This window comes from Gallus gallus, chromosome 6 (assembly GCF_016699485.2).
Source record: "Gallus gallus isolate bGalGal1 chromosome 6, bGalGal1.mat.broiler.GRCg7b, whole genome shotgun sequence".
Taxonomy (NCBI): domain Eukaryota; kingdom Metazoa; phylum Chordata; class Aves; order Galliformes; family Phasianidae; genus Gallus; species Gallus gallus.
In genome coordinates, this window is record NC_052537.1 from 22305280 (window position 1) to 22324744 (window position 19465).

Here is a 19465-nt window from a genome sequence, read left to right on the forward strand (position 1 = left end):
TTCAGAAGCGATTGAGCTGGGCACACACCTGCAAGCAGTGTGCTTCCCCAAGGAAAGGGGTATCTCCAGTGGTTCTCCAGCAGGACAAAGCTTATGCCAAGTCCAAGAGCCCCCATGCCCAGAATTACCCCATGGGCACAGAGCAATGTGCAGCCACTGGAGAGAGACTTCATCCCCACTGCCAGAACTAAGCAAGGCAGGAGACTTGGATCAGTGCCATACCTGAACAGATCTTACGTCACCTTATGTCATTTTGGGGGGTAGGGAAGGGAAGCAGTTGACTTGTCCTACTGTTTGCTGAAAGTTGTTGAGATCTGCAACCTTTATACGTTATTATTTAATTGGAATTGTCTATTAAATCAGATGTTTAACTCCCTAGGATTCTCCACCTCCACCCCTACCCCCGGGGAGGTGGTAGCCACATCTGTGGACCACAAAACCTCGGAACAGATGGGGAAGGGGTGGGAGGTGTCACGGGGCTGTTGCAGCTCCCACCAGGAAGAGGTGCCGACTTGAGAAACTTAGGAACTTTGATGATCCTGGGAGGGCAGAGTGAAATCCCCTCCTCACCTCCTACAGAAATATGGCGCTTAGAGGAGACTTTGTTTCTTCCCTGATTCATTCTTTTGTACCACTTTAGAATTCCAGTGACACAAATTCTATCTGTTATCAAAAACGTTGCTGGCACTTCCCCGTGCCAGGCTTTAGAGGCTCACACTACACTAGAATCATAGGATCATTTGGGTTGGAAGGGATCCTTAAAAGCCACCTAGTCCAATTGCCCTGCAATGTACAGGGACACCTAGAGCTCCATCAGGTGCTCAGAGCCCCCATACAGCCTGACCTTGGGTGTCTCCATGGATGGGGCACCCACCACCTCTCTGGGCAACCCATGCTGATGCCTCACCATTCTTACTGTAGAAAACATTTTCCCTTATATCCAGTATAAATCTCCCCCCCCTTTTTTAGTTTGATACCATTTCCTTTTATCCCATCAGAGCTGATCTCGCTAAAGAGTTTGTCCTCTTTTTCCTTGTTGTTCCTCTGTAGATACTGAAAGGCAGCTCTCTGGTCTCCGTGGAGCTGCTACTAGAAGCTGAAGTATTTGTATTCTCCAAGAATAGCGCTGGTGCACCAAGTCTATTAGCGTACCTTACTCTCCCCCCTGCTTTTGCGCAACAGCATAAGAAACTATGGCCAGAAATCAGAAAAGTAATTCCCTCTCAAGCAAAATAATTTCTAGCATAACTGGGCAACTCTGTAGGTGAAAGCCCGAGGCAGCGGGAGCCCTTCCAGCCTCTTACGGGAAGGGACGCGGCCACCAGCGCTCGGCAGGGCTCAGGGCTCGGCTCGGAGGGCGGTGAGACCGCTGATCACTGTTTGTATCCTTCACTGCTCCCCTTTGGAAATGCTAACTAGGTTATCCAGCGCGCCCTTTGATGTCCTGATAGGTGCTATTAGATAGCCAATTAGGCATCAACGAGATCGATTGTTTCGGAATGGATGCTTTCTGTTTGAAGTAGCTGTGAACACTAAACAGGGCCATCACCAGGCGCTCTTTTGCCCACGGGAACAATGCGGGCCGACACACCATAAATAACAAATGCTCTGACTCACCCGAAGCGCTGCGCCCTCCCGGCTCACACGCCGCAGCTATTCCCATTCAGCGCTGTGGGACCAAACGCGCGCTTTGCATTAAAAGCGATTTATCACGGAATTCCCATTCAGCTCTTTGCGCAACGGAGGGACAAAGCGCCGAGGTGGCCTCGGTGCGAATCAGAGCAAACCGGGGCAGGAGCCCAATTCCCACGCACGCCATCCCGCACTGCCCGGGGATCGGTGACACCTCCGCAGCTGTTCGCGATTGCCCAGGAAGAGTAACAGAGCTGAAATGGGAACTTAAGCACCTCACCTCCCGAATTCCAATAGGCTGCCGGGATCAGTTCCCTGCCAAAAGCCTTTACAAAGCAACGTTAGGTCGGGGTTTAAAAAATTAGTGGAGAGTTATAGAGTAAGAGGCAAAACCTTTCAACAAAACTAACTTGACACCAAAAGAGCTCTCCTCTTTCTCTCCCCCCTCGTTTCGGTTGGATTTATCAAGTTAATTGGCATCTAATTACGTATCAAAGAAAGAGATAATGGGCCGCAATTAGACATAATGGCCTGGCGGTGCGAGATCCCTCCCGATTAGCACGCAACGCCGAATCACTTCACCTGGTTCGTTAACAGGTGCCGCCGGTGGCTCCACCGTGTCTGGGCGCTGCGGGGGGCACCCGGCCCTATTCCCAGCCATTCCCCTGTTGGTTGCTCTCGCCAAATTGGGACAGGCGTTAACGCGCGGGCTGCAGCCGGCTCCCTGCCATTACCGCGGCGCTAATTCAATCAGGTTGCGCACACACTGCGGAGAGAAAGGCTTTGAAGTCAACGTTCTACCCTCCCACCCCTTTTTCCTCCCCAGGGAGCCCTGTTTTCAGGTTATACAGCCCCTTTCGCGAAAGCCGCCAGCACCAAACTGCTCCTCCCCGGCTCAGCCACCCGGCCCTGCCATTTGCGGGGGGCTCACGGGCTGCGCTTTGTCCCGCCGGCAGCATTCCTGCGCGGGTGGTGGCTGTGATGCGATTAAAGACACAAAAGGGGTGTTGAAATGAAGGAGGTCGCTCTGGTGGAGCAGCGTGAGTTCCCTGCGGAGCTCGCGAGTGCCCCGGGCCGGGGCGAGCGGCCCGTGCGTTGCCCAGGCGGGAGCTCTCTGCCTCGTTCCCCTTTTTTTTTTTCTGCCTTCAGCCAGAGGCTGCCAGCACAGAGCCCCAGTGTAGTTTCTATGATCACTGGAATGTTAACTTCTACAGAAAGAAGATTTTTGCAGGTAGAACATGTGTTAACGTATGTTCGTAGGGATCTTCTGAAAGCTTTATGCACTCAGTCAAACGAGCATCACCTCTCGCGCTCGTTGGAGCAGTTGTTGGGGAATAGGACAATATTTGTAAGCTGGGGCTGCCAAAATGGGGGCAAGGCTTTTCGTGTGTTTGTTAAGCATACATGTGGCCGAAGAATCATTATGTTTAGCGATCATTAGCACCTTTCCGACCAGAGCTCGGCTTTTCCCTCGCTGTTAGTTCTTCAGCTCATACACCTAGGTTACCCCTGCTAGCCAGACCAAGCCCAGGAAGCCTGCTAGGACCCGCCTGTGTGAGGGCCTCAGGACTCACGTCCATTAACTCCTCAAGCAGCCTCTATGCCGAGGCTGCTCCACAGCCCTGCTTGTCTCTACAGCCCCAGTAGGATTAAATTGCAGCACCATGCATTATGCTGGCCTCTGGCCTTTTCTAAACCTTTGCACAGAGGGGAAACTTACCTCGAAGAGCCGTGCTTGGGTGTGGAAGGGTGCAGTTAGGCCAGGTTAGCATAGCCTCATATTAAATCATATCCCATTCCATCCCACCATCACCCTCTACCCCCAGGCAACCCTGACCTTAGGAAGTGGCTCCCCCCTCTGCGGGTGGGAGCGTACTGTTCTTTCTCCCTTGAGCCCTTTCATCTCCCTCGCTCCCCCGAGGCCGCATTTGGTTGGGGCCAGGCAGTTCCCCAGCGTTGCAGCAGCCCCAGCCTGCCTCCCTGAGGGTTGTGTGCCTCCGGCCTGGCTCTAAGACAGCACCAGGAGCTGTTTTGATGGCATTCTGAATGTTGAGCAAACTGTCTGGGTTCCTCCTGTGCTGAACATGATTATAAGACCACTTAACCCTTCCACGTTTGTCCCCTTAAAAATGGAACAGTTGGTTTGACTGTCTTTATTTTTTTCCAGATAACTTGTATACTTACGGATCTTGAGTGTATTGCTAACTCTAAAATGTCTCTGCTTTAGAGCAAGTATTTACCATTGAAGAACATTTTGAAGACATCTTGGTTTCCCAGTGATATTTGAGAGAGCAATAGAATTTCAGATTTGTCTCCCTCCCAATTTCTTTGTTTCTTCAAACCAATACTGTCATTTAGTAACATTTGAATTTGAAAAATAAACATTCAGTTGGATTATTTTTTATCTCCTCTTAGCAAATTTCCTTAAACTCTAATATCTTCCCGAAAAAGCCTCAGGAAGATTGATAGCATCTAAAATCCTTATTGCTTTTCTGAAACCCTTGCATTAGAGCCACATTAACGGTGTATCTGTAGGCAAATGGTAACCTCAAAAGACTAAATAAATGCAGCATGGATTAAAATACTAAGGAGACTTCCAAATGTGGGAGCTACTCAGAAAAATCAAGGACTATGACCTTTGGAGGCACATACAAGTTACTTTGAACCAGGTGAATGTATTCAAATGACACAATCATCCCTATATAAAAATGAAATATCTGTGTTCAAGAATGACTAGCAGAGACCTTCAGACCATTCATGATAAGAGCCCACATTACAAGTGCACCAGAAATCATCTAATAAACCAAGAGATCAGCTCTGAAGTGATGGAAATGTTTATTTCTCTTTTCATGTTAGCTCACAATCAGCTTTGAAAGATTTATGACAACTTCTATCAGTCCAGGACCATTTCTCAGAGCCCTTTCTCTAGCCTGAAATCAGGCCATTTTAACCAAATCATCATACATTATCAAATCATGAGCATTATTCAAACAAAAAGTGCATAGCACAATGGTAACAATTTTTACTGCTGTTTAGAGAAAAATAGCTTTGAAATGTTGCATTTCTTTTGATAATCACTCTCATACCCCATTAGGCGCATGCAAGATGCTGAGACACTAGTAAGTTGCAAGGCCAGATCCCAAGATCCAAGATCTTTCCAAGATCTGTTTTATGCAATAGGCCCTTGTTAATTCACTGAGGCCCAAGAAATTGTGATGAGGTATTTTCATATTTTTATAGAAAGTCACTTTTTATATCCTAAAAATCATATTCTATATGCTATTTCAAGGACTCAAATACAAATTCTGCTGTCATTGCAGGCCCGGTAATAAATATGGGTAACCAGTTCCCAATATATCTACATGCCTCGTTAAAAGCACAGCCCCCTCCTGAAGTGCCATATGGGAAGCAGCTGAGAGATTGGACAACCGTTTAAGGAAATGGGGGAAATTCATGGTTTTTGTATGTATACTCAGTAAATTGCAATGTACAACACAAGAAAGATTATTCTTTCTCTACTACGGCCTGGACAGATCTAGAGAATAAGGACTGTGCTTCATTTAATGCGGAGGAGCTCTTTCAGGGCAGGATAAGCAGTTCTGCAGTCCTTGTGACAAATTCAGATGAAAGCTGAAAATACGTTAAGGTTTGTTAAGTGATTCCATTTATGCTACCATTTACCCCGCTATTTTTGAACTTGATGGGCAGCTTGGCCTGAAGTCCGTGATCTGGATCGTCGATCAATACCTTGCTCAGTGCTGCACCAGAACTCCAGCAGGCAGATGCAGGCAGTGGCAGCCCGGATATAGTTATCAATAGTGCAAATTCTCCTTAGTCACAGTCCGTACCAGCGGATCAGACACTCAGCAAGAAAGCCCTGGGATCCCTGTACCCTACAAAGCAGGGTGCTGCCCAGAAGCCGACAGGCTGTGCTCTGCAGGCGCTGCTGATGTCCAGAGTGGGTGCTGGCAACGCTGCCAAGGCAAAGCCCCCCGGGGCAGCCTCATGCCCGGGTAGAGGCGGCGGCCGAGCCATATAGGTGAGTGGCAGGGACACCTGAGGTCCGAAAGGGAGCGGTGGAGTGCAGAAAGGCTCCGGCCTCAACTCCTGCAGTTGCCTCTTGAGCTTCATCCGGCGGTTCTGAAACCAGGTCTTGATCTGAGGGAAAAGGGAGTGGGGCAACAACTGAGCTCCCGTTCTAGACTATCAGCCACCTCCCACTCTATCATCTATCCCGGCTCCTCGCACCGCTCTCACCTGCACCTCGGAGAGCCGCATCCTGCCGGCCAGCTTGCGGCGCTCGGCGGCGCCCAGGTAGCGGTGCCTCTGGAAAGAGCTCTCCAGGGTGCTGATCTGCTCGGCGCTAAACGCCGTGCGCAGCCGCCGGCCGCCCCTTGGCTCCTCGGGGCACGAGCACTCGCGGCTCCGCTCCTCTGCGGGTTGCCCCGCTGCACCTGGAGATGGAAGAAAAAAAGGTCAGGCAGGCCCGAGGGATGCCCGCTCGCCTCACTACCTTCCCGCTGCAATCCCTTCCCTGGCTCCAGGGAGAGGCACACAGTTCAAGCAGCCCTCCCATCCCAGAGTGAGCCGGTGGCCGCGGTTACCTGCAGTGGGGGGTGTTGTCGAAGGCTCCCTGCTGCTCCTGCCGCCTTTCCCGGAGCCTTTCTCCTTGCTCCGTTCGCTCAGTCCAGATTTGGAGCCTGAGGAGAGCCGGCGGCCGGCGGCCGAAGGCGATGCTCGGCGCGGGGTGCCCTGGGTGGGACTCCTGGGGGCCTGGCTGCTCTGGGACAACCACTCCACAGAGAAAGGGGCCTTAGTCATCCTGCTGCGTTTTAGAGCTGCCCAGAAGTAGAGTGTAGGGAAGGACGACTTCTTTATACCTCTAGTCCCGGAGGAAAACGTTGTTTGTGTAAATACACATCAAAGAGCCAGATAAGTATCATCTAATTGCCATCAGTCCCCCCCCTCCCCCCAACAAAAGATACCGTTCACACATTGCCACAGCTCGAGGAGGCCCGGCTCCGCCGAGTCTGCCCCTGGAGGTGTTCGCTCCGCCGTCAGTGATTTACAGCTCTTGTTGCATCCTATCCCGATGCAAATGGCATTTATGGTGCTGAGCGGCCTCAAATGGCACTGGGGAATGCACCCCGGGGGAGCGCGCAGGGACCCGCTCCCCCGGGCTCGGCGGGTCTTCGAGAGACGGCTTTTTTTTCATTTCAAGCAGACGAGCCTCTGTCTAAACGGATCTTCTGAGCCTGCACTTCTCTGACCTGAGTACTGTGCTCCCCAGACAGCCCGAGGCACGCACTGCGCGCTGCTGGGGCTGCAGCATCCCGGCACAGACACCCGAGAGAGGGGGCTGGAGGAAAAAGTTGTGAACCAGAAAGAAGTAAATGCCAAGGCTGTTGGGTTGTACGGGCCAGCTCCTGGCTGCTTATATAAAGCGATTTTCTGAACTAAAGAATCAGAAAAAGACAATTATTCCTTAGAACTAGCTCAATTTCGGTTACAGAATTCGTGCCATATTTTTCTTCCCCAATCTTTGCAGCTGTACTGGTCACACAGGGTTCTCTGCTATCTCATTCTCCATGTCTTTCCCCTTATCCACCTTATGTGTGCCATTCAGAAGTGTTCCCATCCATTTTGGGTTTTGCGTACATCAGGAACACTTGGCTGTTAGAGTAATGCCTCAGCAGTACATTGACAAAAGGTTTCCAGTGCCTTCAGGACATTTATTTTCACTTCAGGGTAACCATGAATTCCTTTCCCTTTCCATCCTCCCTTCCCATGTAAGATCCGAGCGTGAGTACAAATTTGCCATTGGTAACCCCCATTCCACCCCTGCCTGACATCAGCTCAACTCCAGAAATTGTGACTACAGGTCTGATTTGCTCATCAGTGTTGCAGGTTTCTGTCTTACACCCATCCACTGCCGCCTATACACAAACCCAGTGCTCTGCTGCCTATCCGACTGCTTGCTCTGTTATTTTGCCAGTCCTCCTTGGACTCAGCAATCACTTCTCTGGTCACATTTTATGTAACCACAGCTCTATTTCCTAAGCTGTCAGTGAGGTTGGGGATCAAAGACTGAACCCCTCCTACTTACTCAGTTTGCATCTAAATATTTCAATGTTTTCACATTTAATAGTATAAATTCATATCTTTTCTACTTATATCAATACAGTAAGCAGTTTTACTCAAACCATTTTCACCTATGCTTTCTAAAATCTACATTTCAACGTCCTGTTCACTCAGAATATGGTTGTTAGATCTAGCCATCATTAAATCCCACCCCAAGGAGATAAATATGTCCCTCATGCCCAGGCTATTTTCATCCCTCACTCCCACATAGTATTATATATACACATGTAAGTATAAATCATATGTGGGATGATACCATATATGCTGCATATATGCATATGATAAATACATATTTATAAGTATAAAAATATATAAAGTAGTCTATCTGTAGGATGTCACCAGCTTTATGTTCTGTCAATAATAAAGGCATTGGCAAGCTGTTGGATTGGAAAAAAGAATACATGATATATGATGGTGTTCTAAAAAATAGAAATCTCAGGTTTTAGCATCCACTGATACATCTGTCACATCATTTCTTTAAAATTTGAAGACATTTTCACCATCTGAGCTACAAATTACATCTTTACACACTGCTGGTTCATTAAATGCATTTTACTGAGGCGAATGTCACAGCCAAAAGATGGTGTAAATTGTTGAGCGCTCAGAGACACAAACTGATCTAACTGTGACAAGGTTAAACCAAATGTCATTTCCATTATACCATAAATTGTATAAGCATCCAGGATAGATGGCAGATGTCTTCTGAATGCAACAATTTCTACAATATTTAACAGCTGCAAGTTTAATTTTATCTACATTTCTTAAGCTCTTTCTATTCCTATGCATTATTCATCAGGTGTTTGTTTGAAAACCTCAAGCAAAAGTGTGATTCAGAAATACTGTGTTTAGATTCAGGTGATATCGCCAATGGGTCAAAACCTGCTTACGCGGAAGTCCCTGGGCTTTTGCAGAGATAAGCAGGAAGAGACTGCCACTTCACTTTGCTGCTACAAACACTGAGAGACAAAGAGCTCAGACAATGACTCAATTGCCACTAGCAAAACTCTTAAGATCTGCTTGCCAAATAAAATGATACTAAGTTTTGCAGTTGTTTGTACAAAACACAGTTGTTCTCTCTGTGGACTCAGCACCTTCACCATGAAAATAAGTGACAGCAGCCCCCAAATACCAAAGGAGGCTGAAGATTGTAATGACAAAAGCCAGCCTAGGCTCAGCCATCCTGTAGGATGTGATGTAGAAGAAAATATTTTAGCATTCAGGGAAACTACAGTGAGTTGAGATTTGTCACTAGACACAGAGCATTGTATTTTTTGCAAGCAGACACTGCAGTCCAAGAGGCCAAGTTATGGCTTTGTAGAGGTTTGGCTGGTACAGGATGGGACCAAAATAACAGTGCTTATACGAGGCAGCCCTGCAGAAATGTGTTTACATGACACTAGTCTCAGGTTAAGGAGGTTCTGCAGGGCAGGGCAGTCCTACCTGGATGCCTACTATGCAGCTGATAGCAGATATTTTAGGATAGCAGCCCAGCCTTTGAGCACTAATTGCTTTTCTACATCTTCCAATACAAAGGCCAATTCTGCCCTACTGAGCCAGCTGAGTAACCTATGCTCTGAGACATCTACTACCCACTGAAGCTTTAAAAGAACTGAAGGGAAAGTAACTGAGGGCTTCCAAGTACGTTCGGAAGAGGTACTGGAGAAGGCTGCCAGCATTTTGCCTTGCTGCAGCAAAGGTGCAGAAGACCAAAGAAACTGCTATTTTATAAGAGTAGGTTACTCTTTCTCATTACAATGGAGAGTCCTGTGAGATGGGAGTAGAGTGAGCACGTGGTCCTTGGGAGTAGTGGGGTGGTGATGCAGTAAAACAGTAAAAAGGCAGTTAAGGACATGCTGGATTCATCTGTGTGCTCATCTATGGGCATACATAATTCCTTCTGAGGGATGCCCAGTGAAGCAAGGGCTGCTGGCAGCTGCTGTGCCACGTATGTGGTCTTAGTCCTGGCATGTTCATCCAACCACTGCTATTTCTGAGAAATCTCTCTTTAAGACTTAAAAGCATTACAAGTGGGCTCTAAGCAACCTCTTTATCATCAATTACTATATCTTTCCTCCCTGACAGAAGAAGAGTTATTTTTTCCATGAGAAATGAAAAGACCATATGTACAGAAATACCAGGAGATCCTGGAATAAACAGAGTGACAAGACATAGATGAAAATTAAATTTCTCTTCATGCTTGGAACTGATATAAATCAACACAGTGCTCAAAATGCTCGGAGCTCCCATGGCCCCTTACCATAAGGCTGCTACCAGCATCTGAACAGCCAGTGAAATCTTTAAAAAAAAATACAAGTTCTGCAGGAAGAAAACACTTACATGGATTGGTTTTAGTAAGCTCTTACCCAAATTTAGCCAGATTAAAAAAGAAATCAAGGTTGTTACAAATCAGAACTATATTTAAACATGTACTGCTGTTGATAAAGAGGATGAGTTACCAACAGATTTATCATTATTATTTATATATATATATATATATATAAAGAACTAGTATAGTTGAAAAGCAGCCAAGTTTCAGGCATGCAAATCCTTCTTCAGCAGTTGTTACTGTCATACAGTAACTGAGAGACTTCTCTATGGACACTTCTCAAACAAAACCGCTCAAAAGATTGGAGTTGGTTTAATTCTTCATAACCTAGCAAGGATAATTTTTGAACTACTACTTTAAAGAAAATAGCATGAAAAGAACCTCTAGAAATGATCTTATCTCCCAGAGTAGATGGGAATTAATTGTTAGGTGCGCTAATACGTTTTGGGATCTGGGTTGTTTTAGGACTATGAATAATACAGGAATAGAAAATACACCTATGTGGAATAATGTGTATACATTAATTCACATGAGTCCTACTGGCTTTAGAATTATTCAGGTCACTTGGACTGACAGTCTGATCAAGACCACAAAAACATAACACTGAAACGCCTTAAAATCTTGTCAAAATCTGAAAGGCTTTTTCAGGTGTATTACATCAAAGGCTTTTTCACTGACAGTTTTAGCTGAAGAATAAATGTTCCCATGATGGCAACTTCTGTAATTAAATTTAAGATTTTTTTTTTTAATAAAAAACTGATAATGGAACATTTCATGCACCATTCTCACTTTCTGTTTCTTACAAATTCCTTCTCAAGAAATATAGTTGTACTATCACTTCCAGGAAGTAACCTTTCACTTTCAGCTATCACATAATTAATCTATTTTCCCCCTTAATTTTAGAGCTAGCATTTGAGCATGTCAGCAGGGGAATAAGACATCACATCTGGTTACCCTGGGTCATCTGTCACCCTTTGTGCCCATCCTGGTGTATGTTCTACAACACTGCATAGGGCTGAACAGTGAAAACATTTTACTGACTCTTTATTAACCTAACATAAATCAGGTCATTGTACTGCTCCAAAATCAGCCTCTATATTAATGGGAATAAATGTTACCTATTCAAAAAAATGGGTTTCAAAGCTCTTCTCCATTTTGTATTTTTAATTATCTCTTCCCTTTTTTCTGTTTTTCTCACATTTCAGTGTTTCTTCCTATTTTCTTTATTCCAATCACTTACATCAACTACTCTGGGAAGGTTACTATTAGCTGAGAAAGAAAACTTGAACTCTGAATAATGCAGAACTATAGTAACAGAAGACAACTGACCCTCTACCTCCACTGCACATCAGAGCAGGGGAGCAAAGACATATCCTGACATTCCCTCTCAGCTTAATAATAAGGGAAAAGTGAGCATATAGTGGGGGAGGGCAGGAATACAGTTAGTTAAGATGCTTAACTCTCGCAATATGTGATTCAGTGTCTGTGTTTACCCCAAGCAAAGCAGTGCACTTCCTTTGACAGGCTTCACAAATCAAAGGAAGGAAACTTTAAGATTTAAAGATATAGAATTAGAGGGATCAGTTACACAAATGTTCGTTTTACAAACGGGATGCAAAGCTTCTGCTATAGTACGTTTGCCGGCTTCTAACCGGCAGATTTTACATAGTCACCTGGAAAGCCAAGCAGTTTTCACAATACCTTTGCTCACAGTACGGCGCGTACATCGTAAAACGTTGCAAGGCTCTCTTGTGCCATCTCCTGGTTATAGTAAGACTTCACATGCAGGAAACCGCCGCACGAAGGAAGGAGAAAAGCTGAAGTTCGGTCGAGGCAGTGGCTTTCCTGGCAGCGAAAGAAGACCGATAGCACTTGCTTTCCACTTTCCCTGAACATACATGTGCATGGAGGGCTTTTGCCTCTCTCCTGCTTTTAGAATTAAGCCACTTTCCCACTGCATTAATGTATGTATATGATGGAAATTCTGTATTCCTCCATAACATCTCCTGCGCAAGTTCAAGTACGTTGTGCCCATGCCTAATTCTGTTGCTATGCATCAGTGGAAAAATAGTAATAAAAACCTTGAAAAATTGTGACTTGGGTGTGATGAAATTAATAAATTGATGAAAAACGTTCCCCGATTGCAAGTAAATATTTGAATTTTGGTCCAATTCACTTCACAGAAAACACAGAAAGGACTGAAGATCACTGCTGAGTCCCTCTGCATTCTCAGGGACAGGAACAAGAGGATGTGTGTGTGCACTCATCACAATCTGATCTGAGCTGTTCTCACAAATCCACAGGAAAGGGGATCTTAAAGGTGGGTACCCTATTCCAGTGCTCAACTACACATTCTCCAATGTAAAAATTGAAACAGAATCAACGCTGCTTCAAAATTAATACCTCTTGCCTTAAACTTCACAGAGCATGGAGAAAACTAGTTCAGTTCTTTGCTACAAAAAACTTTCTACAGCAACATTTCACATGCACTGAGTCCTACTCAATGTAGATTTTCCTAAGTAAGTCTAATTCTTTTAATCTGTTTTTTAAAAATTACTGTCCTCTAGTCTCTTTGTTTTGCCTGTACGTTACTCAAACACAGTGTCTCAATGGTAAACTGTTCCTGCTGATGTCCACTAGTGCCAAATAGAGCAAAATAATTACCTTCTGTCATATATGGCTCTCTCACAGTACATCTCAGGTCTTCTTGCCTCTTTTTCTTCTTATTTTCCTCATTTTGGAAAACTGTACAGATGGGTTCATATTCAGTTTGTGATACATTATGGTCCCAGGAGTTTCTTTTCCGAGTTCCTGCAGTTATTTTTCATTTCACATTTTTTTCCCTTAAAATATAGGGATTAGAGCTTAAATTTAAACCATTATCACAATTATTTTGAGTTCTTATCTTATACGCTGCATGGGTATGTTTTCCATTCCATTCTCCATATCATTAGTCAAAATCCCAGACTCAAATGGATCCAGGCCCTACCCTCATACGGATAGCCCTACCCCTACGACACCCCCCTCATCTTCACAATTTAACAAGCAGTAGTAATTACTCTTTGAAATGATTGATTAGTTGTGTACCCAACTAACAGTACAATCACCTGGATATTAACAACCTAATACATAATCAGGTCACGTGGATCTGTTGTAAAGAGGTTTACAAACTTTAACATACAGTATGCTGTTTTTTTTCCACACATATTGAGACAGTTATCCTGACAAAAGAGACTATTAGGTTTTTCAAAAATTACTTTATAGGCAAATGCATGTTAGCAGTTAAAATTACTCTCTAAGCTTGTAGAGATTTCAAGTGGATTTTTCAGTATCTCTTCTGGTATCAAAGTTCATCTGGCTGACAATGCAATTCCCCAAACCACTTCTTTACCTTACCCCTCCACTTATTCCTGTCTTCTTCTCCCAGTTTTGATGACTATTTTTTTCCTAGTTCTCCAGGAACTCACACATTCTCCCTAAATTGAAAGTAAAACAACACCAAGATTATTTCAGTTTTGCTCCTTATTCACTATAGAACAGATTTAATCTGTTCTATAAAATAAAAATTAGCATGATAGCCTCCTATTCTCACTTCTAGTTCCTGATTAACTTTGATCACAGCATGCCTTGTTGAGAGAGCAGGCCAGGAAACAGCAAACAGCTTTACCACCATCTGACAGTTATCCATCTCTTCTGGTCAGCAAAGAACTCTATGTAACAAAATTTTTGAAGAATCTATCCTTACTGTTTTGCTTTTCTATTGTTGGCAATAGCTTTTTGTCTGTCCAGTTTTATTGCTAACCTGCTGTGCTGTTTTCTATTTTTTCTTGATAATTCACCCCTTCTGCTTCTCTTGCTTCTACCTTTTTCAGTACTTCCCCCCCCCCCCCCCCACATCATTGATGAGCCTGTGCAGTCAAACTTCTCTGTTGGTCCTCTATTCTTTGCATGAGGATGGGCTGTTTCTATATTTAAACTATGGCCTATTTTGGAACTTCCTTCCCCCCCCCTCCCCCCCCCCCCCCCCCCCCTTTTTTTTTGTAAGAAACTTCTCTGTGTGCCTTAAAATCCCTTCCCCATGAAATTTGCTTTTTGAAACCCAACTGATGTTATTCTGCTTCTCTCATCTCCTTCTTTCATTTCAACCATGAATTCTGTTTTTCTTTCCTCACAGTAACTTTCTTTTTGACTGCTTTCTACGTTCAGATTTTCAACTAGTTGCTCTCTACTAATCACAGTAAAATCTGAAATAGTAACCTGATTGTCTACAGATGCTCTTCCTGGTTCATGTTTCTCTATAGACTCTATGGCACCTAGCTCTTTTAATTTATACACGAGACAAGATATGTAGATTTTAAAACAACTATGTGCAATATTGAGTTACCTTTTAGTATATAGTACTTGCAGTATTCTTTCCCCTTGTCTTTCTTTCCTGTGCATTCTTTTTCCTTCCAATACTTTGTAATGACATTTTATTATGCAGTTGACCTTCATGGAGAGCCATTACTGTGCTGATGTCTGGAGATCTATACACTAATCTCAGGAGTCACCTGTTTTCTTTGGCCTTTATCTTCACACTCTTTGCCCTTTCAGTTCCCTGCATCAAGACACTGAAGGGACATCAAGACACTTCCTCCTCAGCATAAAGGATTATTTATACCTTCCCTTTTCCATAAAAACAAAACAGTAATCCTACTCTATAAGCAGCTGATGATTCCCACCGACCCCACATAACCTTGCACTTGTCTGTGTAACATATCTTACTTTACTCTGGCTCATTTTTTCAAGTTATCAAGATCATTTTAATCTTGGTCTTTAGCATGCTTGCAGAGCACACCAGATTTAATTCATCTTCAAAAAACAGAACATGTTAACGAAAGCACCAAGAAACACCGAGTGCAGGTAGTCTCACTATATACAACCTTTCATTTTCACAAGCTACTGTCAATCATTCAGTGATTATCCAAACAACGTTGGATTTGCCACTTTTAGCAGCTTTATTTTCTAGTCCCGTTTCCCTTGCTTGTTTACAAAAAAATATAGAATATCTGTTACAGAAGTGGATAATTTACTAATGCTTCTGTTTATGGTCTTTATGAGATACGAACACAAATGAGCATCCATTTGCAGCAATTTTGAGTCTTATGTTCATGCTCAACAATGCCCAGTCAAGCCTTCCAAAGTATGTCTTTTTGATAACGGTAACTCAAATTATCCAGTACTCCAAACCCTTCATTTCATTATGACATATGACTTCTACCAGTACAAAACACATTACTACTTCAGTATCTATCACAAAACAGAATGTGTTTCATCTATATACTGTCAACATCAGGACAACAAGAACAATCCTTTGAATGAAGAATTAAAGAAATAAAGTAATCATACAACTAAGACCCAGGACAGATTTACAAGACAGTTTAGATGATTATCTGCAAATTTCTTACATTTATAATATTTATATTTTTAATTAGTAAATGAAGACAAAAAATAATTTATAGTTGAAAAATATCTGTTAGTAAACCACATTCCAAAGATGAGCACACTAATAATTAAGTTTGATTTATGGGATTTGAATTTTCAAACACTGTTCAAAACTGCATCTCCAAAGCTTTCAGATTTCTTCTCAAACTCAAAATGCATTTTAAAATAACTATACATAATGCATTTTTAAAGATTTGCTTAAAAAGAAGGAAAATAAGAAAAAAAGAAAAAACTTTAAACAGAATGCATCAAGTTTTTGTGTTGTAAGGATGAATATACACTGGATTGCATTTAAGCATCTGTGAGAGAGGAAACTCATTTATCTACAATCTTTCCATCACTGTAGTATCAAGGACTGAAACAACAACCCATATGCCTATCACTGAAGGACTGTTAGTTTCCCTCTCTTCAAATTCTGGTTTATTCATTTGTTAGTTAGAAACAGATTTCTTAACGTTTTAGTCATTTGCAAATCACTTACTGAGAAGTTATGTGTCTGAGTAATGCTTATGAAACAATTCGAACAGAGAAAGAATATAGAAAACTATAAAAGCAAAGTTTAGAACTGGTTGAAAATTTTTCAAGGAAAGAAGCTTGCCAGAATCATGAATCAATGATGATTCATGAAATATTTTCCAGTTTCTTGGTCTGGGCTTCTATAGAATACTTCCGAGGAATCAACAGAATCCATCCACATTTCCTGACAGGCTTCTGGAAGTGCTGGAACTGAGGATTCTGGAAACCTGCTTTCAAATGCAGCTAGTGTAACTAGGACATAGTTCCCAGCACTCTCACAGGTGTCCTGAAAAACCTGGGATCCTGGGAAAAGAGACCTGCAAAGGTGCATAGAAAGAGTACTAATGTGCAGGAATGAGCACAAGGAACCAGAAAGGCTCCCATGGAGAATATTTCATTGAAGAAACTCTGCAGGTCATTGTCCGAAAAACAAATGCCACAAAAACAAGATGAGTAAGGGATATGTAAGAAAAAGGAACTAGGACAGCTGGTGGCAATTCTGGCTGATAGAACAAGCTCAATTTTTCCACGCACTCTAATTTGGTGTTGGAATGGAAATGTGGGGACAGACTGCATAGCCCCTTATTTATGCAATACAGTTACTGATGCCAATGTTTTCTGCCAACTAAATACAATGGAACTTGCTGCTTTCACATGTTATGTCCTGTGTTTTCTTTTAAAGGGACATTCCCCTCAGAGATAGAAAAATTTAGCCCAAATCCTGCTGCATGTTAGTCATAAATAAGCAGTACCATTAGATGCTAGACATAACTTTATTGAGAAATCTGTGTCACATAATATAAGATGTGCATACATCTGTGTTTATGGACAAAAGCAGACTGGTTTCCTTGCAAAGGTGATTTCCCCCCCCACCCCAGTAGATATTTACACTTGTTGTAGGGTGGTGTCTAAATACAAAAATTTAAATACTTGTTTGATGAAAACACCCCAAAGTAGTACCATACCTCAATACTATGCATTTATAACAACATTAAGTCTGATACACTGAAGCGTTATGCAGAAGATACAAAATTACTTTTAAGTTCTTGTATAGCACCAGTTATTGTCACAGAATAAAACTGATATTTTCTAGGTGTAGTACTTGCTTTAGATCTTGATAAAAATGGTGAGACATATAAGACCTAATTAATGTGGGAGCAAAATATAAATGCTAAGTAAATCCACAAAAGCAATTTCAACAGCCTGACTGGCAACTATATAAAATATATTTATTAAGATAATGTGAACAAGTTTGTGGAGTTCTTTGCATTAGTAAAGCTTATGCTACTTCAAATTGTTCTGTCTTTCAAAGGCAAGGCGTGGCTTTAAGTAAATATTAAATTTTTGATGGAGAACTTATTTCTGAAGATGAGGTTATTGTCACATTCTTAAATCACTGTATTATTTAAATATAGAAGGTAATGATTAAATGTTTTCACATTTTGCAATTTTTAGAGAAATATTTTTTAAATTTATTAAAATAGAAACATATTTTTTTTCCTGAAGTGTAAGTAGGAACACTATAATTAATGACATGTTAAACGTACATATGATAAGTAACAAAAGAAATCATCTTAAAAGTAGAGCAAATGCAAGAAAATCCAGTTGAAGGCTGAGTTTTCCAGCATCTAAACCAGTAAGAGCAGTCTAGTGCTCTTATATACTATATTAGTATAAAAAATAACAGAAGTATTTAATGGAAAGAACAGACATACCTTGTGTTCAGTTGAGAAAGATGAGAAGTAGAAGGTCTGTGATGGTATGTACTGCCATCACTGACATGAGAAAAGGAGAATCTTTTCTCTTAAATATTGAAAAAAATACAATTTACCATGTACACATACATTTCTGTCAAATACAATAGTACAATCTGCAAAATATTACAGATGTGCACATTCCCATCTTTCTCCATCATTAAAACATGCCAAGGCAATTAGTTCGCATCTGCTTTTCCCAAAATTTACCTTTCCTTCTATTTTAAATACATTTCCAGCAAATCATTTTCAGGACAGAGCTCCTTTTATCTGTTTCTTGCCCATTCCCACTTGTCTTCCAATACTACTATTGTTTCCTCTGGTAGAATTATTTGTAATCTTAATTAACTTGTAAGTTTAAGATCTTGACCTTGCATGAACCTGGGTAGCTCAACAAACTTTCTAGCTAAAGCATCATTTTTCATTGCTGTTTAGGTATCTGTAAGCATAAGCTCCATAAATAGATTAGCACCAAAGTTTTACAAGATGCATATCCGAAGTTAATACAGTTATCTTCTATTTAATGCTGCTGGAGCACTGCAATTTACAAGAGCAACCTCAGGAGCAAAAGACATAACCAGATGTGCCCATATACATACATAATCAGCAAAGTGATAAAGTGGTTCTTGTACGAAACACAGAAAAAGAGCAACTCATGTTTACTCTCTTCACAAGACCATGGAGGCAGCAGCAAAGCAACAAAGTGGTAATATTTAGATTATTAGATATCAGATCGTACTTTCATGTGGAAACAGGTTAGTTCAATGACAGTAAAATAAAACAAAAAAAATTTACAACATAGTATTCCTCTCCTTCCATAGTATGCTCAGATGAAAAGATAGACAATTATTATGTCAAGAATAGTTTTATAATACTCAACATAAAAGCAAAAACCACCAACAGTCAAGAGATAGTAGAGGGCCCCTGAATTATATGCACACTGTGACAGGATACAAATGTACTATGTTTATATAAAAATATATTCAACATTTAATGAAACATAGTCTAAACAATCCTAGGCCAATTTTGTAACAGGAGCCTCAAGTATAACTTGCTTCCACAGTGCTTTTCAGATATTTTGCCTGTAGGCTAATTATTATTTTATGCAAAAGGACAGTGACAACATTAGTCTCTCTTTACTTTTACCTTTATCCACCTGCCAAGGAATCATACTTCATTAGTCAGCTATTTTACTATTCCACATTAACTAATATACCCATTTCAAACTGAGACAATATTTTAAGTCACTTCACTTAAGTATTTGCTTGGGAATTGGTTCAGGAAGTAAAGTCAATTTAATCCTGTTTCATACTCTATACTTGGAATAGAACAGATGAAATGTAAATAATTACTGAAATGTTGCCTTCATTCTGCGCAGCGTGTCCTGGATTTTCCGAGAATGTTTTTCTGCTGGTATATGATGGAAGTTGGCACAGTTGTCAGCTGCCAAAGCAGAAATGTCTGCATCCTTAAAACGAGTTATTCTTTGTCTGAGGTACGACTGTAGCTTGTAATCCGGTGTAAATGTATAAGGATTCTCTTGAAATGCATGAACTTGGCTCACAACTTTTGCAATGTTTCTTGGGGGGGAAAAAAAGAAAAGATAAAAAGA

The 19465-nt window shown here is 42.1% G+C and overlaps 2 protein-coding genes across 3 annotated transcripts in view; both read right to left on the reverse strand.

Moving 5' to 3' along the window:
* Positions 1–2748: 2748 nt before the first annotated feature.
* LOC124418397 (homeobox protein vent1-like) lies at positions 2749–6453 on the reverse strand. The gene is made up of 3 exons (XM_046943338.1): positions 6237–6453; positions 5890–6086; positions 2749–5790 (listed from the first exon to the last, which is right to left on the reverse strand). Exons 1-3 carry the CDS (start codon positions 6451–6453, stop codon positions 5488–5490), a joined length of 717 nt encoding a protein of 238 aa, XP_046799294.1. The 3' UTR covers positions 2749–5487.
* Positions 6454–16858: 10405 nt separating this feature from the next.
* Positions 16859–19465, reverse strand: part of KNDC1 (kinase non-catalytic C-lobe domain containing 1) — a 58875-nt gene continuing 56268 nt past the window's right edge. For both annotated transcript variants that reach the window (XM_004942165.5, XM_421694.8), the window contains one exon: positions 16859–19433. In XM_004942165.5, the coding sequence (XP_004942222.4) occupies positions 19202–19433 (232 nt within the window). In that variant the 3' untranslated portion in view covers positions 16859–19201. The remainder of the gene's footprint in view (positions 19434–19465) is intronic.

What these genes read in the sequence shown, in the direction of transcription:
- LOC124418397 (XM_046943338.1), bottom strand. Translation starts at nt 6,453, where the DNA reads ATGACTAAGGCCCCTTTCTCTGTGGAGTGGTTGTCCCAGAGCAGCCAG. An exon ending in GACAACACCCCCCACTGCAG is followed by an intron (nt 6,087 to 6,236) that starts GTAACCGCGGCC and finishes TTCCATCTCCAG; the next exon opens with GTGCAGCGGGGCAACCCGCA. An exon ending in TGCGGCTCTCCGAGGTGCAG is followed by an intron (nt 5,791 to 5,889) that starts GTGAGAGCGGTG and finishes CTTTTCCCTCAG; the next exon opens with ATCAAGACCTGGTTTCAGAA.